Genomic DNA, 14,489 nt, shown 5'->3' with positions numbered 1-14,489 from the left:
ACAATACCAATATTGTATTTCAGCTAACTTTGCAACCAAGCTGTAATAAAGCCTGCTAGACCTGGCTGAAGTCCAAACCGTGTCAACAGGTTTTAATCTATTCCCTTCAGAAATCCACATGTGCCTTTCAGGAGCCAAGTTTTTTCAGATGTTCATTGTGTATGCTAAGGTCAAGTTCACAGACTCACTGGCAGTTGCAGATAACCAGCATATTTGGTTTATAACTCCCTCTATTTTGTTTCCACTGTGACACTGGCACAGAAACAAGATCCACGATCAAGTAACTGCACAGTCCTTTCTGTACTGATGAACAGATAATCCTGACTGCAGGGACAGAGGAAGGTGCCACATCTCAGACTGTGAGGGACAATTCAGAAAGAATTCAGGATATCCCCATTGAAGCAAGAAGGGACACCTAGAAATGTAACTGGGAGCAAAGTCTCTTCACTATTGTGTGGCAGCATACTGCAACTTACAGCAAGGAAAGGGGGGGGGGTGGGGAGACAACTGTTACAGCAAGGAAATATGTACACACGTAAGTGGGCAAAAGCCCTGAATAGGTGGAAAAGCAGGCAGAGCAATTGTTGTACCATGAGGCAAGACCTGGAGCACAGACTTTGACAGTTGCTCATGGGATGGGCCACAGAGCATGCTGCTTCATCTCTGCTACAGACATCTACTAAAGTAGCACTGCTTTCTTTATGGGCAGGAGGGATTCCTCTGACTGTTTCTGGGTAGAGGACCCACCCTTCCAAGTGAGAATGGGAAGGAGTATAGTCTTGGCTTTGTTCTGACAGCTCCCAAAACAGTGTCACATACCACAGACCAGCACCTCAGGTGTGAGAGCAGGCTGCCACAGCATGAACAAAAGGCTCCAAAAAAAGCAGGCCATGGTTTTAAAGCAGGAGCCCCACTCTAACTTAAGAATGGAAATTTTAAACTATGACTGCTAGTTCCACCAGTCATTATGTTGCTGCTGCCAACGTAGTGACTCTCTCATTCAGCTAAGCCACCAAAACACGCTTCCACTATGACTGTTGCTAGACCTTGCCCAGCTGCAAAGAACAGGTAGTCCCGGAGCCATCAAACACCCAGGGAGGGATGAGACCATCTACAAGACAGGACTTTAGAGCCCATACACCATCTGGGACACCGGAGTCTTCATTGATCTGAAAAGGATGAAAACTGACAAGCTAAATGTTCATCTCCGAAGTTCCCTGCCAGCAAGTAGGTGCTAGGTGACCTCTAGAAAGGTAATTCATCCAACTGGATTTGGCCCAATTTCTAGCGTACCAATCTCCAAAAACTAACAATACTACTTGCAAGACAAACAGAACTGTGAAACAGCTACCTGCTTGCTGCTGCATGGGAACAGCCCCTCTGAGTCAGGAGAGAGCTCTGCTAGCTGGGGGACTGTGTTGGCAATCTTCCTGCTCCGACCCATTTATATGTGGGAATAAACATACCCACACTGAGCAGCTTGTGATACATACCTAGAGAGACAGCTGTATTTCTTAAACAGTGGAATAAGCCTGTACCTGCTGGAACCGGAATGATTCTGATCTCTTTTTCTGGTTCAGTTGCCACTCCTTAAAATGAAGTACAGCTTCATCAACAGTGAGTATGCCCATTTTCACCTGCTCCTGTAATGTAATCAGTTGCCGTTGACCCGGGGTTTTCATTCCAGCGAATGGATCATATATGCTTGATTGAGACACGTCCCTTACAGGCCTGACTACTGTCTCTGAAGAGAGAACACCACAGAAAAAATTATTGAACTTTTGGCATCTGAACTCCTCACTGAATACAAAGCACCCTTGATACAGCAGAGATGGAAAGAAAAAAAAATATCATTACAGACCAAATGTTTCCCTAACCAGAAGAATGTTCTGTCCTTATGCCATCCTGCTATTTGTCAGGGCTAAAATTCCAGCTGAGAGGTAGCCTTGTATGCAAGTAATTTGCAGGAATAATCTCTGTTCTTAAAAACACAAAACAGCACAGAAGGTCCTCCTTAAAGTGCTCTGCTTCCTCACTAAAAAAAGTCTCTCTCTCCTCTTTCAGAGCTTTCACCTTGGCAGTCAAAAAGTTAGACTCTTCCTAGGTAATCTGTGCAGCATAACTCCAGAAACAGAAAGGTGAAAACTCATTCTACTGATGCTGGCATTTTGTAATTCGTTTGCAACATAAAAAGGAGTTGCCAACCCATGAGTAAAAGCTCAGATGAGGTTTCCTGGCACTTTCATAGTGAACAGGATAAGACATGAAGGAATAAGGGCACAGTTTTGCAAATGCAGAGATAATGGCAAGCAGTTCACTAAAAGTTAAATCCCTGGAAATAAAAGTCAACAGGCAGTGGCTATATCTGGAAGATCAAAAGTGGGACATCAACTTCATGAAGCAGTATGGGTCACAGCATAAAAAAGGACTTCAATGATCACTATGGTCCTGGCTAACTCCAAGACAGGGGATATGTACAGTATGTGATAACAGGGTACCCACCTCACACTCTGCAGTTATAAAAAGTTTCCAATCATGTAAGGTCAGAAAGGTTGGGTCATTCATGTAGGACCACTATCCCCAGAGCCTTGCAAAACAGACTGTTCTGTCACATTGCATACAAATGAAGCTACCTCAGCAGATTTGCTCTTGCATTACTGGAAAGATTTTCAGGGTGAACTTCTGACTTACCTTTCTTAACCCCTCCTCTAGGGACATAGAGATTTTCAGGTCTTTGAGCCTTCTGTGCAAAAACTGTAAGACAAACACTCTTTAGATACTGAAATGCATCTCTTGAAGACAGAAATAGCGAAGATGAATATGGGAAGCATACACAGTTCTGCACTGCATTGCAGCTTCTGTTACCCTACTAAGTCCACTGAAGAAAACAAGACAAGGAGTTGTACAGTAGAACTCCCCTTCTACTGACCTCAAAGAATTTAGCTCAGCCACCTCTAAGAGAAATCTGGACATTCTTTCCCCACAGTCCTGTCATGGGGTGGGGAAGGAAAAGTCACTGAAATTATTCTCCCACATGTTACTGTAGTTCTTGTTAGAACGTTAGTGAAACATGACCAAGATTTCCAAAACTGCCTATCAAACTGAGGCAGATTTCCTTTAAACCCCACCTCAGAGGGAGGTAATGAGGTATAGAATCATGTCCTACACAAATGCTACTGAATTAATAATAACATAACACAGCAGCAATGTCTCAATTATTACCTTGTTTGTGTCCTTATAATATCAAGATCTTTCCCATTTAGTTGGATTTGTTTATACTGTTTGGGGGTAACCTGTCTTCCTACTGCTTTCAGTAAGAGCAAGTTCAGGACAAGAATTCAAGATACAACATCCCCACATTTTGAGAGTAGGCAGAAGATGAAAAACAGATCTGAAACTGGACTCCAAACATAATCCAGCTTCAGAGCCAAATAATCCAGAGGTCTCAAAAATGAGTACATTTTCTTGGTGTTTATTTGGCAGCTGGAGCCTGGCTCAAGGCCATTCTACAGTTGACTAGTCTACAGTTTACATCCTGGTACCCAACTCACTTTTGGAGATGTACAGCTCATTGTCCGGCTGTGGAGAGCTGGATTCTGGTCTTGGAACAGGAACTGGAGGTCTACTAGCCATTTCTTGTGGAAAAGTATCTTGTTTCACTGAGTAGTATACATCTTCACCATACCGCTGGTAAACTCCGTCCTCTGAATCTGGCACATCCAAGCTACTGCCTACAACAGAGTAGAGTCTGTAAGGAAAACAACTTGGCCACTTCACTGAACACTGGATCCCTCTAGATGCACTGTGTACTATATTCTACCAAGCTGATCATTTCACAGGCAAAACCATCCAGATTTACAGTGACTTAAAAGTGCCAAAGCCCTTCAGAACAGGACTTGACGAAGTCATTAACATCTAGCAGCATGTAAGTGCTTGCCACTAAGCCTCTACCACCTGTTTTGGTGAAGGAACCATAGTGGAAAATCTTTTAAGAACTCAGGGAACAGTTCAATTAATTCCAGTTAATTAACATATTATGACAGTTAAGAAGTCAAACAGAGCACTGGTTTCCAAAAGCTACTCATGGTGGTCTACAAAGTACAACAGAGAATTATTCCTTTGTTTGAAGTGAGCAATCTCCACCAGCTGACAATGTGTTTGATCTCAGAACAATGTGTCTCAGAGGGGCCACATTTGTACTTAACAAGCCCAGCTACCATCATCTCCATTCTATTCTCACTCCTACTATGACTGCACAAATCATCAAATGCTGTCATACCTGACTTAAAAGCTAGCTAGTTTCCCTCCATTTGCATGTTAGCAAAAAGAATTAAGAGACCCCAGACAAACTTCCTACTCTGTTACCAAGTCACAGGTGAATACCCCAACCACTGGACTGACTTTCCTTTAGTGATGCTATAACACCTGGTTGAGTCAATGCAATGGGACTGCCAGAGCCTTGGTGTTGGCAGGGAAAACAGAAGATGTTAGCCCCAGATTTAATCTTGCTCTGAGTCCAGCTGGGTCATCCACAGAAAAGGTGAGCCTGTATGCCATGGAACCTGGTGAACCAGGAAAAGGCAACCCGATCATGCTCAGTGGGGGTAGCATGGAGCTAAGGTCTGGCTTTGGTCCAAGAAGGCTGGGGGAGCAACTCAAGAAGCACAGCATAGATCAGGTTTGGGAGCCAGCAGTTCTCTTTCTCTTTGCAGGCTGCTGTTTTCAATGGATGGCCTTCTGAATAAGGCATCTACATCAAAATTCATCACTAACTTGTGCTGGTTTACTTTATATGCAGCCTCTCCCCACAAGGGGAGCCTGCACCCACATCGAGACACCACAATTGCCATCACTAAAATAAGGAGGAAAGACAGCCAGTCCTGAATAGATACCAGCTGAGTACTTGCACTCACTGGCAGACAGGGACTGGAACTAGAAATCACTCCTATTTGGTAAGAAACTAACCACATTTGGGAAATCACCTCAAAAGCTGCTTTTTCTGTTGTGTCTCATTTGTACCCACCAAGGCAAAGCCGTCCACGTCAAACAGTGGACTAGCTCCTATTCTTAATAGATCAAGGAGAAATCTTAAGTTCCATTTAGTTACTTTAACTGTGCTACTACCACCCCTCCCTCCAAACAGGTCTCACCTTCTAAAAACTTGCGGAGCATTGAGTCTTTTGTAGTTAGAGAAACTTCATCTGCAGCAACTGGAGTGTCTGGTTTGGACTGAAGCATCTCTACATCTGAAAAAAACATCAGACAGGTGAACCTGTTGATTATGCCCTTAAACATGTGGAACAACTTAATGTAATATAATAAAATAAGGTGGTATTTCTGACTGGACCTTTGGTTTGTTGTGAAAATCAAAGAGGAAGCCAGGCAACTGATCAAATGTTTGCCTCAAAAAAGCCTCCTAAGTTGCTGTGTTCAATCCACTCTGCACAAATCTTTGCCAGCTGCCTGATGCTTATGCTTGAGGATGACTAATGTTGCTTATTGAGAAATTCTGATAAAGCTCCAAGCAGGCACTGACTAAAAGTTACTATTGAAAGTGTGTTGGCCAGGTGAAAGTTTTGGCCTCTGCTCAGCATGCCCGGGAGGCCAAACTGAGTGGAAACTCTGCAGCTTGGCAAAACAAGACATTAAGGGCAATTTAATTGCCCATGACACAGAAGATAGTATTTGTTTATTGGATAAAAGTCAAAACAGCCGGCTGAGTTAATTAGTTGGACTGGAAGGCGTTTAGAGGGTCAGATGATGACTTAGTATTGAGAAAGGAGTAACAGCAAACAATAAGATACTTTGTTAAGTCACTGTTTTAACATGAAGAATTCTGATTTTAAAAAAAGGTTTAACCTCACTGTAACCCTAAAACTAAAATAAAACCTTGGGTAACCAAGTAATGATATGAAAACTAAAAGGGATTCAAATAAATTATTGAGGCTTATTGTGAAGTATCTATTACTATGTAAACTAGACGGTTTGGGTTACATGACAGAATATGAAACATTTCTCTATAAATGTCTTTTTTATATTTACTGACCTTTCTTATTTTTTTCCTGCAAAGCTGAGAAGATTATGAGAAAGGGATAAGAATATGCTAGCATGATTTTGTTTTGTTAGAATGTTGTGGGGGTGAGGTTAGCCAATTATTGTCAAAGGACCAACCGACAGTCATGTGAATGCACCCAGCCTAGCTTTAACCTCACAGGATAACCCACCCCCAGCACAGCCACAGTGATACTGCATGCTGTGTGGACCAACCACTCCAGCAGCTTCTCAGGAATTCTGCAGTCCATGCCAAGTTGCATGCTGCTGCACCTAATCTGCTCACCACCAACCTAATATAAACTTCACTTCAGTTATCACTGCACTACATGGAAGCACAGATTTGATATTTTAGCATCCTAAAGAATCAGTACTACAGACCTGTATTTTTTCTGCACAGCAATTTTTCCACGTTGCAGCCACCTTAATTATTTTCAACATAGCTTTTAGGAAAAAAAACTGTGGCAAATCAGGCCCACAGGAAAGCCATTACTTCATGGCTTTGGGGGAAGAACACAATGTGGCAGGTGTGCAAAGTTCCTTTCATTCTCTGTGGATGGAACAGTATCTTCCCAGTTTTGGCTGTGCTCTGCAGGATTACTAAACCAGCAGTGCAACAGGACACTGCAGGGTTTGTTTTCTATCACATAGTCAATGTAGTTAAATTCATCAACTAATTAGCTCTCCTTAGAAGGCATGATTACCATCTCACCACCCTCTTGCACATGGGCCTGTCCTGCATACAGATGAGACCTAACATCTTACCCGTGTACTAAAACTGAAACGGCGTTCTTGACTTTGTCAATGACACCTTCTGTTCCACTTGCTGCAAATACAGGCTAGTGAGAAGTGACAAGAAGGTGGCACACAGAAACAGAGTATCACAGAAAAGGTCCCCAGATTTTCCTGAGGCTATTGGGGAACATTGGTCTGAAAGGTTAGCAGGAAGAGGGTAAAGTACTTCCTAGATGTCAGAATTTAGTAGCTAAAATATATTTATTCAAAGAGTTTCAGTTTCCCTTTGCAGGGTTTAAAGCTTCGGAAGGGAGCTCAACCAACCTGCTAACAGACAGACGTACAGAAGATGAGTTATGACCTACAGACACTTCACAACAGCTAAAATATACGTGTGTGGGCACCCTTTAGAAAGTAGTAACACTCTTCCCCCTTTAAACATTTGCAAACACTAGATGCCAGGCATTCCTGCACATGAAGCAAGCTACCTCTTTACAGAGACCGGTCCTTTATTATGCAAGACAAAGGCTCCAATGTGTTGGCATAAATCAAACTCAAAGCTTTATAAGCAGTTATATTTTTGTGCATAATTATCTCAGTTTGCTCAAGGATGACAAGGAGCCCACTGTTTCTTGCCTTAACTAAGGAAAAAATAAAAACCAGTGAGGACAGTGTTGAAAGCTTGGTCTCAAGAGAATAAAAATGGTGGAGGAGGGAGAAGATACGTGAGAGAGTAGAATAAGGGCATCACAACTTACTTATATGTGAACTAACATCTACTCTTTACGTGCCGGAGGTCTGTAGATTACAGGACAATAGACTTTAGTCAGCTGAAACTCTATAGGATAAAGGATGAAATCTCTGCAAAAAACTCACACTATCTACAGTCCAGGTGTCCACACAGGTCATAGATATGGAAACAGTGCTAAGAGTCTGGGCTGTTTCCACCAGCCATTGGCCACTGTCACTGTCTGACCTGGGACAGAGAAATACAGCCTAAAACAGCACAGTAACACACCGACACGCACACCAAGCAGTCTAATCTTCACCCAAAGCAAACAGGTTTTCAGCACTTTCAAGAGCCCTTGCTCTCAGACTCCCTCCTGCACACAATCCAGCCTACTCAAAATACTCTGTTTTGCAAAAATCAGCAGGTGAAAGGAAAGCAGAAAAAACAAAGCACTTCATCTGAAGCTGTAGTTCATACTACCAGACTGATATGATGGAGATAACTCTCCCTTTTCGCTATTGAGCTAAATTTTGCTATCAGTGTGTCTCAGCTAAATGACATTTACCTTAAACCTGCACCAACCTGGAGCATATTCTGGAAAGCTATGTTTGTCTTTACAGGTATTTGAGAAGTGTAATAAGAGGAAAGTGCTTTTCTGAAGACGGAACTATTAGATTTATGACAAGAAATTAAATAAGGCAATTCAATCTCATTATTAAAGAACAGCAAACAAGGTAATAGCAGGAGCTAGTAAGTTCCCACTGATTTGGTTAGGAGTATTTTATGACTTACACTGCTCAGGGCATTAAGACCTACCTGGGAAAGAATGCTGCCCTCCAGCAGAAGGAGAGGCAATGTTCTATAGCTGAAAAAAAAACCCTTTTCCTTTGTTTTTGTTTGGTTGGTTTTTTTTAATTCCATCATTTATCTCAAAACTTAAAGGGACGATTAGCAACTCAACACAGGCGTGTGCAGCTCTTATGCAGCATCAGTTTAAGCAAAATTGGGCCCTTACACAGCTTCTGCGCTTTCTCTCTAAATGTTTCCCCAGGACCAAATGCAGAGAAAAAAAAACAACACATGAAAATGCACTGAAAAATCAGAAGTGGGATGAAGGATACAAGAACCAACAGAACACTCCAGTATTCAACTATTTGCTACTACTTTTAACTCATTACAATGGCTCCAGTCCTGTGTACCTTATTCTCAGACCAGTTCCTGCCAGACAAATTAACCCTGTGGTACATAACTTTCCTTTGATCAGCCTCTGAAAAACTTTGGTGGAAGCACATCTTGTTAACAATAAATGGGCATGCTGCCACAGTACAGCTACACTTAAAACAGCCCAGGTATTGTCCTCTGCGCTGCAGCCGTAACTACTCACATAAGGGCTACTTGACCTGGAGAAAGTACCCCAGCAGAAGTTGATTACGATTTCCTAGTTTTTCATCCTCACAAACCTTTAAGTCAGTACAAAAGTTTGAAGCCTTTATTTGTGACGGCAGTTCTAAACCAGCCAGCACTCACATTGATTTCACGGAGGGTTTGCCCGTGTGCTGATATTCTAAATAATATTGAAACACCTTCACTTTGAGAGAACCAATCCAAGTGTCGAGCACCATGCCAATTTAACCTTACCTGTTACAATACAGGTAGATTTTAAGACAAGGTGTAAATATTCTTCAGGCAAAGACTAACAGACTACATAAGAAAAGCAGAGATTTTCAGTAAAAGTCTCCTGAGTGGAAGGTAACAGATTTGTGTGCAGGAGCAATACACTAGGAGAACTTCAGAAGCAGGAGGAAACACATTCACATTCCTTGCTGAAGTATGACAGAGAACCCATATATAGCATCTCACCAATGAGGAAAACGTTTTCAAATGCAGACTCATTCAGCTCTGCTTTTCAGTAAAGAAACCCTAAGTACCTGCTTTAGGGACAGCTTGGTTTTTTACCCTCCTAGTGCTACTAGCCCTGCACAGCCTGCAGCACATTTGCATACCAGGAGGACTTTCTGGTGCTGATCCCAGAGACCTCTGCCACCCTGCCAATGTGGCTGCACTTGCAGAAGCTTTCCCTGAAGGATGTATGCCTGTTGGGCCTTTACAACTGAGGAGGCTTAAGGAAAGGAAAGCAGCCTGACTTCAGCTCCAAAATGCACCACCCTTCCCATCCCATGGCAACCTTTCCTAGCTCTGCATCTCTATGCCTGTCAGCCAAGCAGGCTCTGTTTCATGTATTCATCCAAATGATCTGTCAGAGTGAAGTGAGGGCAAGAAAACCTGGGCACTTGAACAGTTGAACTTAATGCAGTTTGTTTGACAGAAACAGGCAAGGGGACATGCACACAAGCAATGGAGACAACAGACAGAGGGAGGTGGTGATGATCTTCCGGAGGGAAGAGGAAACAAGCACCTTAAAACAATTAGTTCTTCCACCCAACAGTCAGTCTGCAGGGCTAGCAAATGGTTTTCTTGACAGGAAGCAATTACAATCTAAATCTGAACCAGTATAAGAATATTTTTGGAAAGGCTTTTCAGAGGCCAGTTCAAAAATGGTCAATTACAGGGACTTTGGTTTGCATCCACAAAAGAAAGGAATATCCTCTGCATAGTTTCTGCAAGATCTGGGAGATCTTCAGGGGTGGAAGAAGACAAACTGGGCTTAGCGGGTTTAAGTATGTTTTTTCCCTCCACAGACTTAGTCAATCAACGCTATTCAGAGGTGCATCAATTGCAGGCAGAGCTTCCAAACATCTAGAAACTCTCACTCCCATTACTGCAAACAATGGCAGCTTTGTTCCTTAGGAGTCCAGCCAGGCTGACTGCTTATCTCCACCTGAAGGCAGAATAGCTCTGTTTTAGGCAGGAAAACTATCCCTGCAGTGGCCAAACAAAACTTTGCTGAGAACTGGATTTCAGGCAGAGAACTGACAAAATCTTCTGCACTCGATAATCAACAAAAATGTGTTTTCTAACATCTAGAAGAGAAAACTAGCCCAGGATAGAGTCTATAAGCAAAAGCACTTCAGTAAGAAAGCTTTTTCCCTGAGGCAGCACACTTAAAACTGCAAAAACACTAGAAGTCCTTATGCAGGTACTCAAACTACGATAAGCTATTCTGTGCTCTTCATGGGAATCACAAAATGTATCAGTGGGATGAAGCCAGATGAAACAGCCAGATAAGTAAGAACAGCAAATTTACAATTGCTTAACACAGGTACTTTACTTGATGCTTGCAATTGGCCTCACTGAATATTAATAGAACTGTGAAAAAGTTAAACACATCTGCATATTTATCAGAATCATCTCTATAGTTTTAGCAATAAACCAAGTGAATTAGAATAATGATTTTTCAGTTATGATCTTTTCACTACATATATTTCTACATGTTCATTTTCTTTTGTTCTCAAGCTTTTGAGCTAGAAGCTCGGCTCTTGCTTTTCGGTTTTCCAGTTGTCAGTAAAATCACATCTTACATAGTGTTCTTTTCTGCCAGTGTCTGTAGGTCGGTGTCCCTACCTCCCTAGATCTTGGCAGGGAAAAGCAGGACACGGTAGAAAATTTGGTCCTTCCAAATACTAATTCAGTTGCTCAGGGTCCAGGGAGTTCTCAAAGCATTTAGGAAACAGCTCTTGATTTTGTACACTAGCAATCAAAGAAAGGTTTAGAGCAATTTTATCAGCCAGTCAACATCAGAACTGGAGCATAGTTTCCCTGTGGTGGCAGCAGGAAAGCTATAACCAGTCCTTCCTCCGAAACCCAGCTGAGGCACTGCTATGTATGAGAGAGAGCAGTTTAGGCTGCTTGGACGGGGGCTCTGAGCAATCTGATCTAGTTGAAGATGTCTTTGCTTATTACAGGGGGGCTGGACAAGATGACCTTTAGAGGTCCCTTCCAACCCAAACCATCCTACAATTCTGTGATTCTATGAATATACATACATAGATCTTCTGGGGCACCAGGGACAAATCCAGCCATAGATTCATAAAGCTCTTCATCGGAGCCAGGATTCAAGGAACATTTCATTAACAGATCAGTGGACAGATGAGCCATGGACTCATAGACAGACTCATCCTCCTCGCCTTGCATCAGCTCCTCCTTAATGTGACTCTTCAGCATATCTGCAGTTTCCTGGAGAGGAAGGAGAGCAAGAAAAAAAATAAATGTTCGAGTCTCATCCAAACAAAGAATCTGAAGAATCAAAGTAAGCAAAGAGATATTTCACTCTCTCATCACTGATGGGAAAAAAACTAAAAGCAGCCCATTCCCAAAGACTAAGGCTTCTTAAAGGAATTAAATACCCACTACAGCTGTCTGGGCCCAGCCTTCAAGATCTGTGTTGTAATAATAAGTAATGAAGGCGAAACAAGCTGGTCCTGACATTCTGAATAGCCACTACAGCCTCTCACCCCCTGAATTTCATGTCCTAGACAATGTCTGCAAACTCCTAGAATGTAAGCAAAGCTCATTCTAAAAATAAAAATGCTTGTCAAAGCTACTTTGGGGTCAGCATAGCTGACCATGAAGGGGAAAGCTTGTCACATGCGGAGCACTTACAAGAAAGCAAACTTGTAGCTTTGGTATAAACACAGTTTCAGTTTCTTGGTGTTAGCAGCAGCACATAACACCAGAGTGGGAGTACACAGACCCTTTTCTGTGAGATTAACAGGAAACCTCACAACAAGCAGCTTTTCATGTAATACAGGCAACTTTCAGTTCACAGGACAGCAGAACCCTTTTTTCACATGTTTGCAACATGGGAGGTGACGGGGGGGTGGGGAGGTGGGCAGGGAGAATAGTGCAGATCTTCACCAAACCATCACAGGGGAGCAAAACGTAAAGCTTCATGCCTGTCTCCTCCCCAAGTTCCAACTAAGTCACAATCACAGCCATCTGAACCTGTTTCAGTACTACAAGATATTCTTCCACCCACAACCACCACCTCACAGCACTTCAATCCACAGGACATTTCAAAACTGTCTACACATGCTTCCCTCCACAGTCAAAATGGGTCAGGCAGGTAGCTCATGCGATGAGTTAGGGAGGTGCAGAGGAACTTCTGCCAGAGAGAAAATTAGGTGAGTAAAGGGGTTTACTGGGATTTTCAGATATCCATATTAGTAGTGCTTCTAGTTGCTACCTTGCAGTGGACATACTGGTGCAGATCTCTTGTGTGCTCTGCTACTAAGCTGCACAGATAGGTTGATGGTCAGTGAGTAGGACCTACTCTTAACACAGCTCTGTCACTGTCCTAGTGGAGAGAAGGACATGGGAGGAGCACAGTACTGCAATAAGAGGTTGGAAGGACAGGTTGGAAGGATTTCCTAAGCATCTCTCAGCCCAATGAAAAGATTTTAATCACGCAATTAACAGTTTCTGCACCCCTCTTGATCTCAGAACACAGAATGACCTTTATTTAGCTCTGATGTATAAACCTAAATTCACACGTATGTCAAGAAGCAAACACCACATCTAAAACCCACCCATGCCTCCTAAATAGACTTAAACGCTATTATAATTGGCTGGCAGAGCACACTAAGGCTGGCAGGAGACAACTAGTAGGGATGCTTATGCACGACATTTCAACTGAAAGCAAAGGAAAATAAAATCTTCTCAAGAATTCACATGTTCTGAGTCAAGGAGCCACTTGTTATTTTGAAGCATACATGCTGGTAACAATTAAAATGGAAAAGAAAGGATAAACCCATGCACACCAGAGGACCCCACAGAAACAACTGCCTAGTGCAGCTGGAGTCAGGTCCATGTCATCCTCTGGAAAAGTCAGAGTGCTTTTTTCTGGGGGTGATGTTAGCTCAAAGAGAACTGAATTGTGAATTGGGAGTCCAGAGAGAACAAGTAGGGAACAGACAGCTATCCTAACACAGAAAGAAATGCATTTCAAGTGGAGTCAGCAGACTACACAGATCAGCCGTGAATGAAGCAATCCAGACTGTTCTATGACTGATCAGAGAGTACCTCAGATTGTACCTTCCCAAACATACTCTGTTCCATATTACTCCCTAAAGTAAGTGGGATGAAGGTGCTGTAGTTTTCCCAAGATCAGAGGTTAGAAGAGTACACCAAGCACATCCCTGCGGAAACTTCATTAGATGGATGGATGATAAGGAAACCCAGCACAGCAGTCTCTGCTTCCATCTGTGGAAGCAATCTCTGCTTCCATTTGCTCCGTGCAAAAGCCCCAAGAACTCCCCCCGCTCCAGAGATGCACCTGACCCTCCAGCCTGGAAGCTTTCAGTGTGGCTGGATGTCTCCACACTGCACCCTCTACTACCCCATCACTGCTGCTCCCACAACACTTAAGTGCCAAGCTTGGTGCCACTGCCCACACTGGCTGCGGGACAATGCAGGACTGCTGCTTCCTCTTACCACATATTCATCAATGAATTGGCGGAGGTCCTTGAAGCCATGCTTTTCTGCTATGGTGTTTGGATAGTGGCCATATTTGTTGGCTACACTGTAGGCCTGCAGTGCTCCAGGGCATGTAAGCAGCAACGCAGTGAGGTTCTTCAGCCCATATCTTGCAGAGAAGTGAAGCAGTGTTGGCAACTCCTCATCCCTCTGATCTGTGAGAACAGGAGCCTGTTAGAACCCAAGGTTCTTTCTAGCAGCCACAGACACAGTAGGTGAGAAACAAAATTCCTAGCACACACTCAGACTAAAGCAGGTGTGAAAGCCCTGGAAAGTAGTTTCAAAACGGAGCTAACCCTGCACAAACTAGCTGAGGTATCCTAGCACATCTCCAGGCTTAAGTCCTATGACCTTTAATGGGGAATCTGCCACTGTAATACCTTAATGTATGTAGGATCACAGGTTTGCAAGGACCTCTTAGATCATCATTCCAGTAGGATCCAGCTGCTGAAAGGCAACCATGTCATGATGTGCAACCATGTCATGGTGGCACACCAACCCAACTGCTGAGTGCCCACTGCACACCTCAGAGCAGAGTTAT

General features: G+C 43.1%; 1 protein-coding gene across 6 annotated transcripts in view; it reads right to left on the bottom strand.

Annotated features, from left to right (window-relative positions):
• Positions 1-14,489, bottom strand: part of PIK3AP1 (phosphoinositide-3-kinase adaptor protein 1) — a 49,514-nt gene that overhangs the window by 4,433 nt on the left and 30,592 nt on the right. For all 6 annotated transcript variants that reach the window (XM_040607246.1, XM_040607241.1, XM_040607245.1 and 3 more), the window contains 6 exons: positions 13,907-14,103; positions 11,461-11,650; positions 5,151-5,246; positions 3,552-3,731; positions 2,692-2,754; positions 1,539-1,744 (listed from right to left, as the gene is read on the bottom strand). In XM_040607246.1, the coding sequence (XP_040463180.1) occupies positions 1,539-1,744; positions 2,692-2,754; positions 3,552-3,731; positions 5,151-5,246; positions 11,461-11,650; positions 13,907-14,103 (932 nt within the window). The remainder of the gene's footprint in view (positions 1-1,538; positions 1,745-2,691; positions 2,755-3,551; positions 3,732-5,150; positions 5,247-11,460; positions 11,651-13,906; positions 14,104-14,489) is intronic.

Source organism: Falco naumanni, chromosome 9 (assembly GCF_017639655.2).
Source record: "Falco naumanni isolate bFalNau1 chromosome 9, bFalNau1.pat, whole genome shotgun sequence".
Taxonomy (NCBI): Eukaryota; Metazoa; Chordata; class Aves; order Falconiformes; family Falconidae; genus Falco; species Falco naumanni.
This window is presented reverse-complemented; position numbering and strand designations above follow the sequence as displayed.